General features: G+C 42.4%; 1 protein-coding gene across 2 annotated transcripts in view; it reads left to right on the top strand.

Moving 5' to 3' along the window:
* Positions 1-23,634, top strand: part of SPON1 (spondin 1) — a 271,002-nt gene that overhangs the window by 156,883 nt on the left and 90,485 nt on the right. For both annotated transcript variants that reach the window (XR_014231404.1, XM_082341465.1), the window contains exon 6: positions 2,956-3,104. Coding sequence is in view for 1 of the 2 variants with exons in the window: in XM_082341465.1 (XP_082197591.1) it covers positions 2,956-3,104 (149 nt within the window). In the remaining variant the exon portion in view is untranslated. The remainder of the gene's footprint in view (positions 1-2,955; positions 3,105-23,634) is intronic.

The following is a 23,634-nucleotide window of genomic DNA, read 5'->3' as shown; positions in this document are numbered from 1 at the left end:
TCAATAAGGTAGGCATTATCACCCCTGAATTACAAAAGAGGGAGCTGGGACTCAGGGAAATAAAATAATTGGAATTTGACCAAGTATACACAGCTAGTAAGTGGAAATGCCGGAATTTGAATCCCTGTTTGCTGGCTCTGAGACCCGTGCCTTTCCTTTTTGTTGTTGTTTGGTGTTTATTTTTAACAGCATGCAGAATAGCTGAGTGCTTTAGCCCAGTAGGAGTTAGGAACCCTGCTGAACTGAGATTTGAATTTAATCACATTGAATCAAATCTGTGCAAGCCTGCTCCCAAACACTTCGAGCACGTATACTGCCACCTTTTCATTTGATTGGATGAATGCTTCAGGAAACATGTACTAAGCATTCACAATGCATCAAGCTCAGTGCTAGGCACTGGGGATACAGACTGAAGACAGGCTTCCTCAGGGAGCTTACAGTCTAGTGGGAAAACAGATGTGTAGCAGGGATCGTAAATGTGATCTATGCTGATAGGACAAACTAGTAGTTACCAGTGGGGAAAGGGGAAGGGGAGGGGCAAGATAGGGGTATGGGATTAAGATATACAGACTACTAAGTATAAAATAGATAAGCAAGCAGGATATATTGTACAGCCCAGAAAAATATAGCCATTAGTTTGTAATAACTTTAACTTTATAAAAATACTGAATCACTATGTTGTATACCTGAAATTAATATAATATTGTAAATCAGCTATACTTCAATTTTTTTTTAAATGTGATCAGAAGACAAGGGCCTAAGTCATTCTATGGTGGTCTTGGGAGGCTTCTGGGTAAATTATAAAGGAGGAATGAGTCAGCCATGACAAGAGGAGGAAAGCACAGAGGGAGCAGCATGTGCTGAGCCACTGAAGTATGAAATTGCAGGTAGGATGAGTCTGGAACGAGGGGACATTTTGGTGGAACAGAGCCGGGGGAATAAGAGATGCTGAAACTGGTCTCCCTGTGTTCACACCATGAACCAAAGGTCATGACTGGTTCTTACCTTTGCCCCTACACAAGCAGTGCTCTTGGCCTAGATGATAGCCAGGACATTCTCCCTACTCAGGAAGCGAGTTAGAGAAATAGCTGGCAGCATCTCCATCTGTCTTCTCTACGGACATGACATGGAGCTTGCATTTCCCTGATATGTGGGAAATAATGATCCAGCAGTTAGGCGGACCCACGTGGTGATGTCATCTGCCTGGATCATGTCATCCCTCAGCAGGCTGGGCAGGTGGCTTTGTGCCCATGTTCTTGATGTGCCTCTGGGTCAGAGCACGCTGGGGTAGCAGGTGGCAGATGTAAACAAGATCAGGGCCTGTTCAGAATCACTTTCTTTTTTTTTTTTTAATTTATTTATTATTTATTTATTATTTATTTATTATTTATTTTTGGCTGTGTTGGGTCTTCGTTTCTGTGCGAGGGCTTTCTCTAGTTGCGGCAAGCGGGCGCCACTCTTCATCGCAATGTGCGGGCCTCTCACTATCGCAGCCTCTCTTGTTGCGGAGCACAGGCTCCAGACGCGCAGGCTCAGTAGTTGTGGCTCACGGGCCTAGTTGCTCCGCGGCACGTGGGATCTTCCCAGACCAGGGCTCGAACCCGTGTCCCCTGCATTGGCAGGCAGATTCTCAACCACTGCGCCACCAGGGAAGCCCCAGAATCACTTTCTTAAGTGGTGGGGTAGCGTGGAGAGTTCTGCCCACTCTGGGCCACAGGGTGATAAACTGCAAATGTCAGCTGGGTCCACCCAGTTCAAGTTTTCCTCTTCGCTATGCCTGAAAATGTTCCTTAACTTAAGACTTTATAAAACCAGCCAAAGAATTGCGGACAACTGAGCCAACCCTATGATGAATTGTATGTAACTTAGTAATCAGTATATACGCATCTATATTCATCACATGCAAAAACAAATCCATGGTGGTGCTGGTGTTGACTCTCTCCTCTCCTTCCTCCCTCCTGCGATGGAAGAATCTTCAGGCTAAGTTCTGTCTTGGTCCTGTCCAGATCTTATTCTGCTCTCCCTTTGTGTCACCCATTAATTCCCTGCTACATCCCACTGCAGTCATCATCCTGCATGATCCTCACCAAACCACAGTAGACTGGTCATGTCCTTGTATCCAAACCACCTCTCCCATGCTTTCACATGGCTAGCCTGCCTGCCCCTCACCCTGGAAGGTACGTAAAAGCCAGCTAAAAAGCAATTATACTCCAATAAAGATGTTTAAAAAAAAAAAAAAAAGCCAGCTAAAAACAGCAGTGCTTTTTCCCAGGAACTGTCAAGCCTAATTCCCCACTCACTCCCTTTACCTTTTGCTCCGTGCTGACCTCCCCAGCTCCACACTCCAATTTTGCTCCCTCTAATGCATTCTTCATGCTGCTGCCTGGATGATTTATCTAAAATTCAAATGTGATTGTGTCGTTCCCCTGCCCAGAACCCTTCAGTGGTTTCAGACCCTTTCAAATGACATCCAAACTCATTTGAGCAGGTCCCTTCCTACCTCCCTGGCATCATTTCCTGCCTCTCTCGTTGACAGTTTGTGACACAGCAATGCTAAATTACTTATGACTCCCCAAACACACAATGTTATTTAATGTTTCTGAGTCTGCCAGAAATAGCCTTTCCTCTCTGTTCTATCTTACAAATCTGCTCAGCATTTAAAAATTCTCTCAACTTTCTTCTTCTCTAAGATCCTTCCAGACAGGAGTCATCATTCTGGGCCACCTCTGTGTCTTGTTTAGACATCTACCCATTGCCCTGTCATATATCCCCAAGACATACTTGCTTACAGGGACTGTCTTATTCATCCCAGAATAGCACAGGACCTAACACAGGGCAGGTGCTTAGCCAATGCTGCTTGAATCATTGTCCAATTACACCTCCTCCCCATCCTTTAAGGGACTTGTATTTTAGCCACATACACACTGATACCTGCATCCTGATTGGCTTTCCCAGGTCGGGCAAATCACTGGTCTGCGATCATCGGCGGATCCCACTCCAAGAATTACGTGCTATGGGAGTATGGAGGATATGCGAGCGAAGGCGTCAAACAAGTTGCAGAATTGGGTTCACCAGTGAAAATGGAGGAGGAAATTCGACAACAGGTAAGAAAAACAATCACAGAAGGACCAAAACCCAGAAATGCAGCCAAGCATCCTTTAGCTTTCTTTCCCAGGGGCTCGAAGTTTACAGTACAATGTGCTGGAAAATTGGTACCATAGGAAGTGAAATATGTTTGCTGAGTTTGAGGGGGTTTATGTTCAGTAGAGGACAGAGGCACAAATGTCCATCTTGTTGTCTCAGATTTTCCCTAACTGCATGTATGGTTTCTTCAGCTTGTGCTAAAAGCTGCTACTGTGGCTGCATTGTTGGGATATCACGTCTCTGTTCTCCCAAGGGTCAGTGCAGTGGATTACGGTTTTCTTACTCTGATCCATGAGAGGGTTGGGGGAGTGACATTCACTCTAAGCTAAAATCACCATTTCCAAAGAGAAACATTTATTTATCGACACATGCTTTTTGCATCTATGTCTTGAGGTGTTTGATAAATTAGTCAGTGATTAATCATAATTATTATAGACTGAAGCATCTTTTATGTACCATGTACTGTGTCATGTGGGCCCAGGAGCCAGACTATTATTATCTAGGACCCCATTCATACCAATGAGAGATAAGGGAGCAATTGTCCGTCATTCTTTTCTGTCTGTTGGGAAGTACCGTCATCCCTCATCAAAAGCACTAGAAGGAGGCTGATGAGGGATCTTGAAAGGATAGCTGTGGTTTTTCGAAGGTCATTCACAGGCTGCACTGTGGAGAGGAGATGGTCCAGCTTTGGCCATCACTACCCACAAAAGCCCTTTGGGCCTGAGAGAGCTGGGTAGGCACCCACATCTCGCTGCTCACAAGTGCGCAGGAGGAAGTAAGGAAAGAGCAAACCGTGCTTGGAGTGTGGTCATCTCCAGCACAGGTCACTGAGAGGCTGTTGCCTGCTCAGGCTCCTGCCCACATCTCCTGAGACAGTGCAGGGGCCCTGAAGACACTGGGCCCTGTGTCTCACAATGTGTACTGCAGCAGGGCAAGCAGAGCTGAGGCCCCTAGCCCTTCCTCCTGACGTCTACCATCTGGACTCCAAGCTCCCACAAACCCTAAACTGAATGCAGCAAAGGTCACCTGATTCCTACTATAATCCCCTGAGGAATTCTTTTGGACCAGAGTCCAAAAACGCCCAGGGATTAGCTTATGTTTCTCATTAATTTGATTTAAAACCTTTCTCCATTCTCAGAAAAAATGTTTAACCCAGTGTTTCGAGACAGCATGTCATTCATCACAAGTTTATCTTACCAACAACTTCGTGTTTCTCTGACTCTGGCTGCCATACCTTGTAACTGGCATCACTCATTCGGGCTACAGCACAACCACGTTCCTCTGCAAAGTCATGAAGGGCTTCATATTGGTCCTGGTCTCTCCAGCCTGTCATGGAGGCCGCATCCCTTGTTTGGGCTCCTGGTTCTCAAGCATGGAATTGTGAAACCCTGGTTGTATCTGTTCTGTTGTGTCGTATGTTGAAAACCATCTATTACAAATAATAGTTGAAATACTAAAGTTTGCAAATTAATTAGATCAAGGTCGAGGGCATCTTCATAATAATGCCTGTGTCACTCATTGGCTATCTTGAGAGGTTTCTGGAGAGAAGGGAATCATGTATGAATTGTGAGAAACTGAGACCACGTTGTACTGGCAAGCATTATGTGTCATGTGTCATAGAAGTAAAAAGGCTGAAAACTGATGGATGGAGCCCCCCCGCCTTATGCCCCCCTTAGGAAGATGTTCTTTGCTCGGTGTGTTCGTGATCAGCACACCTGGGATTAGCTTCTGTACACACTGACGACGTCTGGCTCTCCCAGCTGGCTAGTGTTCTTGACATTAAGTCACAACAATGTTTAACTATGGGTATTGCACATGGGAGTTAAAAATCCCACTGAGCATGTCCTAGGGTTTGTCACCACCTGTCAGGCCCTCTAGATGCTGAACATGTACTTTTAGCTCTCACCTCTAGTTGGAGAAGACAATATTAAATTTCCCATTTTTTCTGATAAGGAAACTGAGGCACAGTCAATAGTTAGAGAATTCCAGAACTTGAACCCAAGCCTGTCTGACTCCAAAACCTGTATGTAGTACCAGATACATAATTTGCAGAGCCTGGTGAAAATGTGGGGTCCCTTGTTCAAAACTTAAGAATTTCAAGATGGTGACACTGAATTTCACAGCACGGGGCCCTGAGAGTCTGAACAGGTCACACACTCATGAGGCCGGCCCTGCCCATCCTCCTTCCCTGCCCCACAGAGAAACTCCCCTCTCCAGCCTCTGAAATAAGCCCGTTTCCAGAGCTCTGCTAAGCCACGCATCCAGCTCCCCAGGTCCTCAGAAAGTCAGGAGGATAGAGTGATTTCAGGGTCCCTTCTCTTCCAAATAATTCATGATTCTAAATATTGTTCCCTGCAAGCACACAATTCATTATATTTTTCTGGAAGTCAGGTAAGAAACAGCATAAAAAAGGAACAAGAATATGAATCCTCCTAGAACATAAAAGTGCCCTCTGAATAACCAGGAACCTGTTTGAACACATCTACAAACTAACACAGTGTTCTCAGCCTTTAATACATTATATCCTACCAGCTGCTCTGTCAAAGAACCCGAGGCCAACCAGGATGAAAATAAAAGCCCTATTTTCCCAAGAAAGACATTTATATGCTTCCCAGCCTTCTCTTATTATAGACTTATTGCTTGCTCCAAGTTTCAAGGGCATGAAAAATCACAGCAGATATTGTTGGAGGTAAATCTTATGCTAATGGCTTTCAAACACAAATGAACAAAAATAATAATCGCATTAGTAGTGCAAAACTGTAATAAGATTATTGAGTATAAATTTTAATGTTATTATAACTTCAAAACACCAAGAAAATTAATGAAAAATTACAGCAGCATTATTGGCAATGATGACACTGGTGGCCAGAGAGGGTGAGGGAAGGACACAAGGCACACTTCTTAGCAGGGGACAGAGGCAAATAGGTCCTGGTGGGGACTGTGGATTAGAAATACTGAACTAAGGCTGGCCTGGCAGGTCACAAATGAGTAACCCAAGGCAGGTAGAGGCAGTAGGGAATGGCAGATCACACTTGTAGGTAGACCCAGGACCCGAAAGTGAGCTGGTGTATACTCATCTTATGAAAATGTTTCACTAAGACAATTTCTACTTCGTTAAGTAGACATCTATGGCGTGTATACTAGGTGTCTGGTTCTCTGCTGGATGTGGCCCAAAGATGGTGCCCCCTTCACCATGTTATTCATGCTAGAAAGCTAGGCATCATCCTTGATTGTGCCCCCTGTCCCAACTTCCGCCTTCTCTTCTAAATTCCTCCAGGTCACTTCCTCATTACCGCACCTCTATTTAAACCATCCTCATCTCTTGCCTAAATTATTGCACTAGCCATCTGATCTCCCTGCCTCCAATCCTCTTCCTGTTTTCCACACTGCCCCATGGCCATTTTATAAAATACCAATTGGATTATGCCACTCTCCCAATTAAGATGTTTAATGGCTCCCGATTGACAGCAAGATAAAGTCCAAACTCCTTATCCTAGCTTGAAAACCCTCTATGATCTGGCCTTGTTTACCTCCCCCATCTTATTTCTTGCTGCAGCTCTAAGCTATACCCATGCAGAACCTCTTTCATACTCTCCAGAGCCATGTACCTCTTGCATCTGGGCCTTCTGTCAGCCTGGAACATCTTCCAGCTCCCCATCAACTGGTGAACCCCATCTATCCTTCAGGACTCAGCTTAAATGTTGCTTCTTCCTGGAAGCCTTCCTGAATTCTGTACAAAATCCATGCCCTTGCCAGGTGCTCCCACAACATCCTGTACCTCCCCCATCAATACCATCATCACATAATGATGCAAGTCCTTGTTTGATGTCTCTCCCTCACTAAACTGCAAAGTTCAAATCCATGCTTTCCATCTCTGTATCCTCTGAGCTGGGTATAGTTTTAATTGCTTCATAATTGTTACTTGCATGAGTAATTTACTTGATAACTTTACTAAACATCTACTAAATAAATGCCAGGCGTTAGAGATCCAACAGTGAACAGATCATTCCCTGCCTTCATGGAGTCTGCATTCTAATGGGGGAGGACAAGAAGAAAAAAGGGTTAAATAATTATAAATTACGGTAAGAGAAAGAAACCAACAAGAGGTGGCTAGAAAACAGCAGTAGGGTGGGACCTTGTGAGTAAGGTAGTCAGGGAAGGTCTTTCTGAGACCATTAAGCTGAGACCCAAAAGAAAAGCACAAGGAAAAGATCATTCTAAATGGTGACAACAGCATGTGCAGAGATCCAGAAGTAGAAAAGAGCTTATCATGCTTGAAGAACTGACAGAAGACTGGTGTGGCAAGAGGGGAGTCACTGAGGGGGAGTGTGGCTCTGTGTGAATGAAGGACACACTGTCTCCGCGCTGGAGAAATTCACAGATTGGGCGGAAGAGGTGGATACATAAATAACTATTTCCGTGTAATGTACTTAGTTTCTTTAAGGGAATCTCTGCAGCAGCTGAGGAAATGCAAACATTAGACTGTGGCATTCTCTGGGTCCCCCCGGCCTTTAACATCCCCCCTATTCCCTGAGGACACATGTTGGACACATGTTAGTCACATATTAGTTTCCCTGTCCCTTCCTCTGGGCAGGCTGGGTGTGGCACCCCTTCCTGGGGTGACCACAGCTCCCTGTGCGGTCCCTCTCCTAGACTGAATCGTCCCTGCTTCCTTCCTTCCTTCCTTCCTTCCCTCCCTCCCTCCCTCCCTCCTTCCTTTCTTTCTTTCTCTTTCTTCCTTTCTTCCTTTCTTTCTTTCTTTCTTCCTTCCTTCTTCTTTTTCTTTTCTTTTTTTTAATTATTGGAGTACAGTTGCTTTACAATGTTGTGTAGTTTCTACTGTACAGCAAAGTGAATCAGCTGTACGTATATAGGCATCCCCTCTTTTTTGGATTACTTCCCATTTAGCTCACCACAGAGCATTGAGTAGAGTTCCCTGTGCTTTACAGTAGGTTCTCATTAGTTATCTATTTTATACATAGTATCAATAGCATATATATGTCAATCCCAATCTCCCAATTCATCCCACCCCTGCCCCTTTTCCCCCCGTGATAGCCATACGTTTGTTTTGTTCTCTATGTCTGTGTCTCTATTTCTGCTTTGCAAATAAGATCATCTATACCGTATTTTTTTAGATTCCACAAATATGCATTAATATCTGATATTTGTTTTTCTCTTTCTGACTTACCTTACTCTGTATGACAGTCTCTAGGTCCATCCACGTCTCTACAAATGACCCAATTTTGCTCCTTTTATGGCTGAGTAATATTCCATTATATATGTGTACCACATCTTCTTTATCCATTCATCTGTCAATGGACATTTAGGTTGCTTCCATGTCCTGGCTCTTGTAAATAGTGCTGCAATGAACATTGGGGTGCATGTGTCTTTTTGAATTATGGTTTTCTCTGGGTATGTGCCCAGTAGTAGGATTGCTGGGTCATATGGTAGTTCTATTTTTAGTTTTTTAAGGAACCTCCATATTGTTCTCCATAGTGGTTGTATCAATTTACATTCCCACCAACAGTGCAAGAAGGTTCCCTTTTCTCCACACCCTCTCCAGCATTTATTGTTTGTAGATTTTTTAATGATGGCCATTCTAACTGGTGTGAGGTGATACATCATTGTAGTTTTGATTTGCATTTCTCTAATGATTAGTGATGTTGAGCATCTTTTCATGTGCCTCTTGACCATCTGTATGGCTTCTTTGGAGAAATGTCTATTTAGGTCTTCCTCCCATTTTTCGATTTGGTTGTTTGTTTTTTTGATATTGAGCTGCATGAGCTGCTTATAAATTTTGGAGATTAATCCTTTGTCCATTGTTCCATTTGCAAATATTTTCTCCCATTCTGGGGGTTGTCTTTTCATCTTGTTTATGGTTTCCTTTGCTGTGCAAAAGCTTTTAAGTTTAATTGGATCCCATTTGTTTATTTTTGTTTTTAGTTTCATTACTCTAGGAGGTGGGTCAAAAAAGATCTTGCTGTGTTTCGTGTCAAAGAGTGTTCTGCCTATGTTTTCCTCTAAGAGTTTTATAGTGTCTGACCTTACATTTAGGTCTTTAATCCATTTTGAGTTTATTTTTGTGTATGGTGTTAGGGAATGTTCTAATTTCATTCTTTTACATGTAGCTGTCCAGTTTTCCCAGCACCACTTATTGAAGAGGCTGTCTTTTCTCCCTTGTATATACTTGCCTCCTTTGTCATAGATTAGGTGATCTTAGGTGTATGGGTTTATCTCTGGGCTTTCTATCCTGTTCCATTGATCTATATTTCTGTTTTTGTGCCAGTACCATATTGTCTTGGTTACTGTAGCTTTGTAGTATAATCTGAAGTCAGAAATTCCGTTTTTCTTTCTCAAGGTTGCTTTGGCTATTTGCGGTCTTTTGTGTTTCCATACAAATTGTAAAATTCTTTGTTCTAGATCTGTGAAAAATTCCATTGGTAATTTGATAGGGATTGCATTGAATCTGTAGATTGCTTTGGGGTAGTATAGTCATTTTCACAATGTTGATTCTTCCAATCCAAGAACACGGTATATCTCTCCATCTGTTTGTGTCATCTTTGATTTCTTCCATCAGTGTCTTGTAGTTTTCTGCATACAGGTCTTTTGCCTCCTTAGGTAGGTTTATTCCTAGGTATTTTATTCTTTTTGTTGCAATGGTGAATGGAATTGCTTCCTTAATTTCTCTTTCTGATCTTTGGTTGTTAGTGTATAGGAATGCAAGAGATTTCTGTGTGTTAACTTTGTATCCTGTGACTTTACTAAATTCATTGATTAGCTCTAATAGTTTTCGGTGGCATCTTTAGGATTTTCTATGTATAGTATCATGTCATCTGCAAACAATGACAGTTTTACTTCTTCTTTTCCAATTTGGATTCCTTTTATTTTTATTCTCCAATTGCCATGGCTAGGACTTCCAAAACTGTGTTGAATAATAGTGGCAAGAGTGGGCACCCTTGTCTTGTTCCTGATCTTAGAGGAATTGCTTTCAGTTTTTCACCATTGAGAATAATGTTTGCTGTGGGTTTGTCATATATGGCCTTTATTATGTTGAGGTAGGTTCCATCTATGCCCACTTTCTCCTGCTTCTTTCCTTTTCCATCTCCCAGGCATGTTCTATGTCCCTGGAAGGCGAGCACTTGTTGATTTTCCTCACCGCTCTGTTCTTACTCATTCTATTCCTTCATTATGGTTACTTTTAATGTTTTCAATTTTAAACACATCTAATTGTGTCATTCAGATTATTCTATTATCTCAGGGTCTTAGGGACTAATGTTCATTTGATGAACTTGCCCTCTCTCCCCATCACTAGTTTCCTCATTTGATTTTGGATTGTTTGCTCATCTTCAGTGGGTCTTTTTCTTTGTTTCCTGTGGGAGTCCTCTGTGCCCAAGTTGTGTTGTCCCCTCAGGGGGAGATTGTATTTTTGTCTTTCCACCCAAGTTTTGATGGCATTTCTCAACTTAGAGTTCCCCACTGCCAGGCCAATGTAAATATGGACTCTGCACTTACACATGGAAGAGTCTGGGGCTTCTATTTCTTGAAGGTGAATTTTCATTCAAGGGCCTGGACAGAGGACAAGTTTCCTTGCCACCTCCCCAAGTGACTGATGGAGGGTTTTCTTATCCCCGTTCAGCCCTTCAAAATGTCCAGCTTGATGCAGGGGTGTCTTCCCACATCTCATCTAACACCAACTTGAGACCTCCCCTTCTCTCCCTGCATGGCTTTAAAACCTCGACCTCTAGCTCCAGGGGCCATACGCCAGCCCTGGCCCCACGCATCAGCTCCTACTCACAGTTTTGGGTTAGACTTTCCTCCTCCTTTCTGGCATCCAGGGAATTTTTCTAAACTCCCTTAAGTATTTTTGAAACTTTGTCCTGCTATATTTTGTCTAGCATTTCTACATGTTTGTAGCAGGAGGGAGACCCTTTGTCATCAGCTCGGTCTTTCATGTTTCCTGATGTCCACCTAGCATCTCCAGCACTTCATACACTGTCTCACACACAGTAGGTGCTCAACCAATGTCTGAATTGGTGAATTGACCCACAAGCTATAAATGTCTTGTTGCCAAATTAAGTCGTATGGACCCTGCTTGGGCCCTAGCTTGGTTGAGGCTCTCTGCCTTGGCGGGGAGGGCTCTTTTTCCGTTCTGGTTGTTCAGGTTCAAATCAGTGAATAACAAAACCTATGCTGAGATCGACACAGCCCAAGCTTTATTCAGGGGCCAAAGAATGGAGAAGTGGGAACTAAGGTTCACAGATCACCTTCTCGCCCACCTGGCCAGAGGGATTTAATTTTAAAGAGTAAAGACAAAGGGAGGAGGAGTGAGGCTAATGATGGGGAGGCATATGCATTAGTCTACTGGGGAAGGGGCAAGGCTTTTTCGAGGGAGAGGGGTGCCATCCCCTTCTTATCCTTTTTTGGTCCTTAATGTTCAGTCACAGCCCCTGGTAGGTGTGTTATTTAATATGCCAATATAGTAAAATTAACTTGTAATGAGACTCAGGGTCTGTTGGAGGTCAGATTCATTGCTATCTTGGTCCCAGCTGTTTCCATCTGGGTTTTTTTGTTTGTTTGTAGCTTCCTTTCTTATGTCTGGGCCCTTTAACTTAAAGATTTATGTTCACTCCTGCTAAAGGTGGGGGATTGGCAGGATTTGAGCAAGGACATTCCTGCTAAAGGTGAGGGTTAGAGGGTTGTGAGCAAAGACCTGGAGCAGCTCCGGCAACAGTCTCTTGCATAAAATCATGAGCTGTGAATGGGTACTCACGTATGAAAAAAATGCTAGAAAAAACACTCCAACTTTTATATTTCTAGAAATACAGGGAAAAGAACACTCCAACTTTTGTACTTCTCTAGATTCAAGTCTTCCCTGACCATAAGAGGTCAGATAATGGTGGACCCTAACATAGACATTGATTATTTCACCTTCAGGAGGCCTTACTTTGGCGGATTCCTTAAACCTGCTGCCAGGATTATCGCACCACCTATGGCACAAGAATCAATAAACAAGCAGATGTTCTTTTTCTTTAAAGCTGAAACAGTTTATAAGGCTCTGGAAACTGGTAGAAAGAGTTTGAGAATTTTCTTTTCTCATCTCCTTTAAATCATTAGAGATAACAGATGTCTACTAAACTTTTATTTTTCCTGATTTTTGATTTTCTAAACTTGTGATCCCTTTCCTCTAAATGAAATTAAAATCATTACCTGATTTCTGATGTTTTCCATGAATCATGACATGCTGCCTCATCTGATTGAGAAAGTCTCCCTCTCTCTCTCTGTCTCTCTCTGTCTCTCTCTGTCTCTCTCTCTCTCTCTCTCTCACACACACACACACACACACACACACACAATCAGCTTTTATTCATAATAATAAAGTTCCAATGATCTTCAGTGCTTGTGAGAAGTAGTACCATATAACAGCTAAAAGCACTGGCTCTGAATCAAGATTCCTGGGTGCAAATGCTAGTTCCAACTCTTATTTTGTGACTTTAGACAAATTACTCAACCCCTCTGTGCCTTGGTTTCCTCTTCTATGAGATGAGGATGGTAATATGCCAACCTCACAGAGTTACCATGAAGACTAATGGAGCTGATGCATGAAAAGTGCTTGGATCAAAGCCTGCCCAGTAGAAAGTGCTCACTAAGTGTTACCTATCATTACCATGTTTTCATTCTTGGTCTCCATTTCCTCATCAGTAAAGTGAGTGGTCTGTCCTAAGACCGAAGAGACCCTGAAGGAGCTAGAAAAGTTAGTGATTCTAAAGGTTCGAGTTCATCATGTCAGTCCCCAGCCTGAGAACACCACAGGATGAGGACACCCCTCCTTTGCCATCCCCCAGGCTCTGCCTCAGCCTGCCCCTCCCACCCCTGTTTAGCAGTGTCATTTCCTGATGGCCCTAGCCCTCTGTCCCAAAGTTGACCCTAAACAATTTGAAGACAGTAACCACATCCTCATGTAAAAAAGGAGCCACAACAAAACTCCATGCCCACTCCAAAATCTATTCCTGTGCATGTGTTCTTCCCCTTCCTTGGACCAGCTTTATCTGGATGCCCACAGGAGCTAGTTCAATGCCACCTCCAGAACAAGGCCTAGAGACAGCCCAAAACAGGAGATCTTCCCATATACAGTGGGACACCTGCCGGGGGTAGAAATGCAGACAAGGCTTCCAACCCAAGAAAGGAGGTAGTCTAGTGAAGCCTCTTTTTTTTAAATTTTTTAATACAATTTTAAAGGTTACCTTCCATTTACAGCTATTACAAAATATTGGCTCTATTCCCCATGTTGTACAGTACATCCTTGAGCCTATCTTTCACCCAATAGTTTGTACCTCCCACACTGCCACCCCTATATTGCCTCTCCCCCTCTCCCTCTCCCCACTGGTAGCCACTAGTTTGTTCTCTGTATCTGTGAGTCTGGTGACGTCTCTTAATTGTAAGTAACAGAAACCTGCTCAAACTAACTTAAGAACAAAGGGAGCTTTACTGTAGGGAGAAAACAGAACTCAGGAGAACACAAGTTAATACCGAGTGCAAAAAAGCTCATGAGAGCTGTAATAAGAAGGCATCAGGTGAGACAACCACTTACACTCTCCCCTCCCCACCCAACCCCACCACCCCAGAGTCACATGGTCTTTTCTATGCTCTTCTGTGTGACTCTCTTCCAGCATCCTTTCTCAATAGATCTGTTGTCTCTTCTTACTTATGTTGCACATGGCCCCAAATGGTGGCTCTATGACTTTCTTCCTTGGCTTCCCATAGCCAACTGAGTAGTGTTGGTGGCTCTTAGTTGAAATACTGGGAAGACAGACTGATCATTGGACAGTCTGTGCCTGGGTGCCCCCTGCATCAGGTATCTACTTCTAATCCAATCAGCAGTTATCCCCATGTAAAGAACCATAGAGCCTATTACTCCACACAGGGGCTGTGGGTAGGGCAATTTATACTAAAATAGGAATTGAAGGTAGAAGGTAAATTGATTGACATTTCAGGGCAGCAGTGGATTGGCAAGAAGTAGATCATGTGATAGAAACCCAGGCAGAGAGCCAGAATTCAGGGCAGGATATTGGGAATGGGGCACTAAAGAGAACAAAGGCTCAGCACAAAAAAGAGAGGAGAGCAACGGAACCCCAGGATGCAGAGCTAAGCCAGTTGGGTGAGAGATGCTGGGTCTAGAGATTGGTTCAGCTACTGAGGTGGGACCACAGATATCACTAGACCTAGCGGAAGGACTTGGAAAGGCAGAGATCAGAGAAAGTATATAGGAGCCAAGGGCACAATCAAGACCACTTATTTTCTCTTGCATTGCATTGCACTTATCTACTGCCTTGCATTGTTACTTAAGAACCATGAAAACAGTACAGGGCAAGTAGGTAAGCTTTCTAAGTCTTTGACCTTGAGTAGATCACCTAACCTCACTGAGCCTTAGATTTTTCATTTGCAAAATGGTGATAATGAGAATATGAACTTCATATGTTGGTTATGAAATAATACACATTGCAGTGCCTGGCTTGAAGCATGACCCATTATTACTCTTAGTATTAGGACAAAAAAATTAAATTTGAAGGATTTGTAATCCCCTTGTCCTCCCATCTTCTAAGAAGACGCTTTGGTTTCATTGGGTGGGAGTGCAATTGAAAGAAGAAAAAAACTGCTAGAGAATGTAGACCAGGAAAAAGAAGTGAGGGGACAAGTAAGACCAGGAAGCCGGGACAATATTCGAATTTTAAAGCATGAGAAGAGACATATATGAGCAGCTGCCATTTGGACTGGAGAAAAAGAAAGGTCCAAAGAAGATTTTTAGTAAATTTGATTTCTAAAAGAAGAGACATCCAAAGAGGATTTTTAGCAGCGCACTTTGCAGACCACGGTGTGATGTAGTTAACCCTCTGCTGCCTCCTCAAGAAACATTCAGTGAACAGCTACAGTGCTTTTCAAGGCTTCTTGGAGTCAGATTGGGTAGAAATTTTAGATTTGTCACCCTGCTACACACAGTCCCCAGGGGTGCCCAGTTTTATTGGGGTTACACTAATATTGTTATCCATACCTCTTTCGTCCTTCACCACCTCATTCAAGGCTTAACTCCATGGAGTGTGTAAGTGGGTACTTGTGGTTGATAGAAATAAAGTGATACTAGGAGTGGGGGTGGAAAAGAAGTTAAAGAAAGATTCTCGGTCACAAACACTTGATACAGAAATTAGAACATCAGTTGAAAGGTGTGATTTCAGTCATATGAAACCTTTTGTTTGCTTTCAGCTGCGTCTTCAAACAAATCTAAATCACAGTAGGACAAACAGCCAAAGCGAATCAGTGATGCCTGTTCTTTAATAAAACTGGCACAGGCTGCTTTTGCTGGAAGGAAGCAGAGCCCTGCTCTTAGCTGCAATCCCTGACCTCCACAGTTTTACGTCAGAGCACCATCAGTCCCAGGAAAGTTTTCTGAATCTCTCTATGGAAGAAATGGGAGACAGTTTTATTCAGAACTTATAGGTTATTTAACTCCCTAAAAATGTATTTTTACAGCAACTGAGCCCAAATATTGCAAACAGAAGGCAAATTTAAATGGGGAAATAATAAATTGTCAAGATATAGAGGCAGTTTGGCAATATCTATCAATGTACATTTTCTTTTTTTATTGCGGCAAAAAAAAACCCCACATAACATAATACTTACCATCTTAACCATTTTTAAGTGTACAGTTCTGTAGTGCTGAGTATATTTACACTATTGTGTGTACATTTTCTTTATACCTTGACATAGTAATTCTGTATCTAGGAATTTGTTTTTCAGAAATATTCTCACACAAAGGTATATGAGGAAGAATACTCATTACGACATTGTTTATAAAAATAAGAGATGGAAAGAAGTGATTTTTTATCAATAGGGGACATATTTTAAAACTCTGGCTGCTTTTATGTAATTAGATACCATGCAGCGATTAAAAAGAATAAGGCAGATCTGTACGTACTGATATAGAATGCTCCCTGGTATATATTACTAAGTGGGGAAAAACAGAAGAGTATCTCTAGCTAGCTGCCATCTGGGGAAAAGACAGGTGGGTCAGAGTCAAATGCTTGTATGCACGTATAGAATTTTATATGCATAGAATATCTCTATGTACACATACCAGAAACTCAATCTCTCTAGAGCAAACTGGGAGAGTAGGGGTCAGAACTGAAAGATGTATTCACATTTCACCGTATGCCCTTTTGTACTGTTTGTATGTATACATGTTACCTTTTTAAAAGAATGTTATTTAAATAAACAAAGAAAGTTTTGATTAGAAAGTGAATATTGCAAAAAGATCAGGACTCCAAACTTAATCTGTAAATTTAAGATTTCCCCCAGCACATAATTTTTAAAATTCTACAGGCTGATTCTATGGAAATTAAAAACTAAATAGTCAAGAATAGCCAGAAAATGTCTGAAAGACAGTAATGATGGTGGCGGAGGGAGGTGTTGGGGGAAAGGGGGGCAGTAAAGAGAAAAGACTAGCCAAACCAGATATTAAAAACTACATTAAATAAGACTGTGTGACACTAGCATATGAATAAACAGATCAATAGAGTATAATCGGAAGTCCAGAAAAAGACCCAAATTTATTTCAAATTAAGTGTAAGGAAAAAATATAATTTCCTGTCACTTGGGGAAAGATGGTAATGGCACAACTGGAAGTCATGGAAAAACACAGTTTGCTCCATAGTTCAATCCTTAAACCAAAATAAACTCCAAGTATGTCAAAGATTTAAATATTTAAAAATGAAGGCATAAACACATTAGAAAACATGATAGAATCGTTTTATAACCTAGAGCAAAATCCCTTCCAAGCATTTCACAAAACCCAGAGGTCATAAAAGAAATGACTGATAAACTAAAAGCATCTTTTTAATTGTAGAAAATATTTAAACATTTTAAAGGTGAAAGACAAAGTTGGGGGAAATGTTTGTAGCCCATACAATAAGCAAAGGGCTAATTTCTTTAATATATAAAGAGCTCTTATGGGTCAATTTTTTAAAGAACAATAAACCAATTTTAAAAATGATCAAAACACATAGACAGGCTTTCTCATTTACAGTTATGGAAATGGAAATTCATTCCATGCAGCTATAATGTTTGATCTATTGGACTTTTGATAACCATATGTTGACAGAGGTGTAGAAAAACAGACACTGTAATATGCTAATTGTGGCAGTGCTGATTGGTACAGCTTTGTGGAGGGCACATTTCTCTGACTCATTGTTCCTATCCAGAAACTCATATACACAGATATACTCACACATAAGCACATGCTATTTACTGAACACTGTGTGACAGAAAGAGTAGAAAAACTTAAATATCTATTAGTAGGGGACCAGTTTTAAAAAAATGAGAATTTGAGATTAAACATTGCCAAGACAAATCATTTGGTTAACAAAGAAAGTGCAGCAGAGTATTTGTAGTGTACTCCACTTGTGTTATCATTAAAGATGCACGCTTACATTTCTTGAAGGGCATGTAAGAATATGAATAGTGGTTGCCTCTGGGGTGGGGACCTGAGAGACTGTGGGATGGGAAGGGCAGGGGAGTCTTTCATTGTGTTGCCTCTGGTGCCTTTTGAATGTTGTACCATGTCTTTGCAATATCTGTTCAAGAAAGTGATTATTTTACAGTTGAAATAAAAAAGAAATAAGCCAAACACTCAAGCTTAGGAATCTTGAAGAAAGCACATAGTGTGTTCTTGATAAATTGTTCTCATCCTGGTGACCAACAGACCTCATCTAGACTCTGTTCATGGAGTCAGGCCCATGTGGTACCAGTTTGCCCTGAAACGCCCTTGAGGACATGGTCCCCAGGAATGGGCTGGGCAAAGGTAGAGATTTCTAATCCAGGTGACCAAAAGCAGTTGGCTCAGAGAAAGAGTATAATTTAATTTTGCCAAGGAGGAAAGCAAAGGTCAGAGTCGGTGCTTGGCCTTAGGTCTGAGGGGTGAGGCCACAAACAGGAAGACCCCGGAAGCCCACATAGCATGGGAAGGGCCAAAAAGTGCCCGAAGCCCCTCCTGGTGTGTTGGCAGCCACATGGCCTAGGAGGGCCTGATGTCTTAAAGAATTAGAGAGGACTGGCCAGAACTTTCTCCAGAAAGGCTCCAGAAGCGATCACTACCACCCCCTCTTCACCTCCAAAACTACCAGGCGGTGGTCCTACATGCTTTAGGTGTTTAATGCCCTGCAGAAGACGGGACCTTGTCTGTGGATTGTCCCACATTCATGGGCCTGAGTCCTGCAGGGGCCAGTGTGAGCTTCCCTCCTGAGAGTGTGCCCTGTGGACGGGGGCCTATTCACAGGCCATTTGCAACCAGTCCACGATGCGCTAAATCCAGAAGTTAAGAATAAGCGTTTAGAAATAGCAGTTTAACAATGTCCAATGACTCTACTAATAAAAAAATCAGAACTTGGATACAGCCTGCAACAGATTTGATATTTTAAAGTGAAAACAAACTGGTCTTCTACTAGAGTTGAGAAGCATTGTTCTAGAGGCAAGGAGTATTTCTGAGTCATCTTTACCTCCAATACTTGAGTCAGGGTCTGGGATATCACAGGTGCTTATCTGAAGTTACCACAGTCCACAAGGTTTTTTTTTTTAAATAATAAGACTGAGGCTTGGAAAATATATGTGACTTGCCCAAATGCTAACGGCAGCACAGATCCTCAGCCCAGGACTCCTGACTTCCTTTCTAGAGCTTTCTCCTCTCTCTGCTAAAAGAGAGGAGACATAGGCAGCCCTGAAAATTTCATCCTGTTGTATGTACTAAAAAACTTACCTAGTCTTCACCAGACTCTGTGTCTGAGACAGTTTATTTTTTTTTATACATTTATTTTATTTATTTTTGGCTGCATTGGGTATTCACTGCTGCGCGCAGGCTTTCTCTAGTTGCTGCGAGCAGAGGCTACTCTTCGTTGCGGTGCGTGGGCTTCTCATCACGGTGGCCTCTCTTGTTGCGGAGCATGGACTCTAGGCATGTGGGCTTCAGTAGTTGTGGCTCGTGGGCTCTAGAGCACAGGCTCAGTAGTTGTGGCTCGCAGGCTCTAGAGTGCAGGCTCAGTAGTTGTGACACGCGGGCTTATTTGCTCCACGGTATGTGGGATCTTCCTGGGCCAGGGCTCAAACCTGTGTCCCCTGTACTGGCAGGCGGATTCTTAACCACTGCACCACCAGGGAAGCCCTGAGACAGTTCAGAGTAGATTTTCCAATGAATATTTGCCATCTAGTGGTAAAAAAAGGTGTATGCACCTCGTATAGACCATTCATTCATTCAGTCAGTGTCAAACACCATATTTGAGAAATCACTTGTCCTTAAGAGGCTCATGGTCTCTTGGGAGAGAATGACATAGAAATAGGTGATTACAACAACAGTGCAACTTGGGCCGGGAAAGTCAAGTTCAGGGCACACAGGGAGCACAGAGCAGAGCCTTCCCCTGGCTCAGGAAGCTGAGATTTCATGAGCAGTATTAAACCCAATATTTTAATGCTCAAAAAGTCTTAGCTCCTTTCTTGTCTTGCTCTTGCTGGACCATCAGGACCAGGATAGCAGTTTTTGTTGTCGCCTTCTCTGGGTGAGGATGGACTCATGAACTGAGCATGTTAGGAATGCAGCCAGCGTGTGCCCTTTGGCTGAATGGGGTAGCTGTCCCAAGAGCTGTATCCCCAGCCACCTCTATATCTGGTCTTCGGGTCTGTTTTGAGAAAGTGTTGTTCATTTCCAGCTCCTGGTCAGAGCATCCGTGGGCTGTCACTCCTGTCTGTTTGGTTCTTCAGCTCTCTCATCCTGAATGTATTCCCATGCAAACAAGTTCTCCCAGTCTGTCAGAGATGCCCTCCCTTGAGCCAAGAGCCACCACCCAGGTGTCCAGCTTGCCTGCAATGAGAGATGCTTAACATAAGTGGGTAGGGGACAGGCCTATAAAGGGAGGTTGGGGTCATCTCATGAACAGACTGAATACCAGGCTGCTGAGGTTACACATAGACCAGTAGGAACAGGGCGGCCATTGAGTGTTTCTGAGAGGGAAGTGACCAGAGACAAGGGTATTCGTTCATTCAACAAATAATTATTGACATCTATTGTGTGCAAGGCACTGAGTGAGACTCTGTGCTGGGCCCTAGAAGCACAGAGATGAATAAGACCCAGTGTGGGAGACACATCACATCCCCCTGGGTTATAACACACTCTCTACCCCATGCCACAACTTAAAATCCTTATCTCAGAGAAGGAAAGAAATCGAATTGTCTGTGAAACTTCATAGTATAGGAACTTAGCTACAGAAATTGTAAAGCCATAAGTCACGCTTCCAATTTTTCTGTAACTATGTAAACATCTTAATTTTTGTTTGCTTATCTATTTCAGGCTAGAAATAGATAAGCAAACAAAAGAAGAAACAGGAGCCCAATCTCACGGAGAGATGTTCTGCTACTCCTCAGATTCTGCCCCTGCATTATAATGTTTTGTCCCCTTGACACTGTGTAGCCAATGAGGTTTACAAGGCCTGGCTTTGCAGGCTAAGGGAGACCGAGGAAAGAGCAAGCAATTACAGACTGCCACGCTGCATGTTATGATAGAGTTATGTACTAAAGGGCACTAAGGAGAAAGTATCCGTTCTGTCCAATTCCATCCTGAATGAAGGACCTCACAAAATAATGAGCTGAATTTTGTAGGACGAAGAGAGTTTGCTGGGTATACAAAAGGGAAGGGCACACCAGGCTGCACGGAGGTGTGAAATATCTTCATGAAACTGTAAGCGACGACGGGAGAACACTAGGAGAGGGAGTAGGACAGACACATTCATGCGCTCATTTTTTCCTCGAAGGTTTCCTTGCACCTATTATGGGCTGTGCCCTGAGGGAAGCAGCAAGGCACACAGAAGTGCATAAGGCACAGATCTCACCCTGAAAGGGCTCGAGGAGTCAGGGTTCAGTTTGGCAGAAAACCCAAAAAGCAGTGCTTTTTCTCAGAAGAGGAAGGCTTAAGGAAGGAAGGCAGATGATTCTTTCAGTCTTGCTATCGTTTTTCATCCTCATGTGGCTTATAGCCTCCATTTACTGAGCGTCTACCCTGTGCCAGGCTCTATGATAGATTCCTTACACACTAACCTATTTCAATGAATCTTCACAACAACTCTGTAAAGGTGGTTATTATTGGTTTCGTTTTCCAGGTTAGAAAACCAAAGCCCAGAAAAGTTAGGTAAATAGCCCAAGGTCACACAGCTAAAAATCAGTAGTACTGGAATTTTGAGTTCTTTCCTTCTCACTGGTTCTTTGCTTTTCCTCCTGTTGACTCTCCATCCCTATAAGACTTTCATTCCTCATCTGCATCTATCAGAATTCCACCCAGCCTCCCACATCCCACTCTGCTATGATGCCTTTCCTGGTTCCAAGTACATGTTGTTTCTGCTCCTCCCATCTTCCACAGCATCTCGTATCCCACTTTGGCCCCTTCCCTGCCTCATGTTATGGGTGTCTGCGTGTGCCTATGGAAGAACCAGCACAGTGCAGGCGTCCATCTGAGCCAGGCTGTGCTCTCGACCCATCCTCTCCCCAGTAGGGCTTTACATAGGGCTCACAATACATTAATAAGTGTCTGTTGAATTAAGGTGAACACTTTAGCTCTCGGTTCCCTGACAGAAAGACTGCTATAAGCAAAGCCAGTCATCCGACCTTTTTGTCTCCACAGCTGCCACCAGTTCTCCAAACTACAACCCATTCTCAGCAGGCTCCAGTTATAGCAATTCTTAATTATCTTCCTATTCAAAAGCAAAATTAATGTTTCATTAATCAATGGGTAAAGAAAATCAAAAGTCTATTAACTGGCAAGCCAATGCTGTCCCAAAGGGCATTGATCCATGTATGCTGTGGGCACCCTGTTCATTGGTAACCACAGCTCCTGAGAGCAGCCCTCTGGGGAAATGCTGGGGCAACTGGAATCTTTTTTGAAATAGCTTTTAAATACATAGAAACGCATTGGATTCTTATTGGGAGTTTTGCGTATGGGGGGAGGGGAACAGGGAAGGGGAGATTATTTGCTTTGTGTAGAGACTAAGTATTTCATAGATTTCATAGATGCATACGTTTAACCAACAAGCACTGACAGATATGTATGTGTTATCTGGAGCAAAATTATTCTTTAAAATGTAATGAGCTCTCCACAGAATATATTCAAGAATCAATGCAAATATAAAGGGTGTGCTCATCTGGCTGATGATCTGAGATCATGACTGCAAAGATGACTGGGGCTTTCGAAATGAGATTTTCCTCTCTACTGATGTCCAAAGGGTTTTCTTTCTCAAATCAGTTTGCTGTTCATCTAAAACTCACCCCTTTGAATTATCTGCATGCAGATTAGCAACCCCAAATTTAAGCAAATATATATATAAACATATAAATGTTTATATTTATATATCAAGTACATAGAATGTACAATCCTAACCACAAAGAAGTGGGCCTAAGGTTAACTCCAAAGCTTTCAAACGAGGGCTTAAGACAGCAGCAGTGTTTGTTGCAGGCTGGGTGTCTGGCCTGGGTTAGGGATTTATTTTATTATCCCAGACCCCATGGAGGTTTTGCATTCTTTACAACCTGCATCCTGACTTACTGGAATCTAATATATTAGCATCTAATATACTTTTACTACTTCCGGGACAATGCAAGGACCTTAGAACACTTTAATTCCTCTCACTCCAATGATACCTTAAGTATTATTGTTGCCAAGTAATGAAATTTTACATATATTTAGCCCTGCAAGGCTAAATTCATATTGTTTTGTACAGTCAATATTCACTTAGCGTCACCCCTATATTAACCCTTTCTGTTGCTCTTCCTTCCTTTTTGCATTTCCATTTCCCTTCAGGGACCGTTTCTTTACACCTGAAGAATTCCTTTAGCATTGCTTTTACTGAGAATTTGCAGGCAAAAAGTCTCTCAGTTTGTGTTTTTCTGGAAATGTCTTTATTTTGCCTTTGTTTTTAAAGGTTATTTTTTAATAAGTAAGTTGGTAATTATTTTCTTTCAGTATTTAAAAGACATGATTCCTCTGCCTCTGACTTCCGTTATTTCATTGAGAAGTCCTATGTCAGTCTGACTTTATACTCTTATGAAGATAACAAGTCTTTTTCTATGGCTGCATTTAAGATTTTGTCTTTGTCTCTGGCTTTCAGCAGTTTTTACTGTATACTGAGATGTGGTTTTGTTTGTATACATTTAATTTGTTCTTTTGGGGGTTTTGTAGCATTTCTTGAATCCATGACTTGATATCTTTTGTCAGTTTTAGAAAATTCTGGCCAGTATTTCTTCAAAGATTGGTTTTACCCGAATTTTCTCTCTCCTCTTTATCTGGGACTCCAGTTACATACATGTTAAGTTTTGCCATCATTTCTCATATGTTTCTTATGCTTTTTTTCCCTATATTCTCCATCACTTTTCCTTCCATACTTTAGTCTGGATATTCCCTAATCCTCTCTTCTG

Source organism: Balaenoptera borealis, assembly GCF_965194805.1.
Source record: "Balaenoptera borealis genome assembly, chromosome: 11".
Classification (NCBI taxonomy): domain Eukaryota; kingdom Metazoa; phylum Chordata; class Mammalia; order Artiodactyla; family Balaenopteridae; genus Balaenoptera; species Balaenoptera borealis.
The sequence above is the reverse complement of the archived record's forward strand: the minus strand, read 5'-3'. Positions and strand labels throughout refer to the sequence as shown.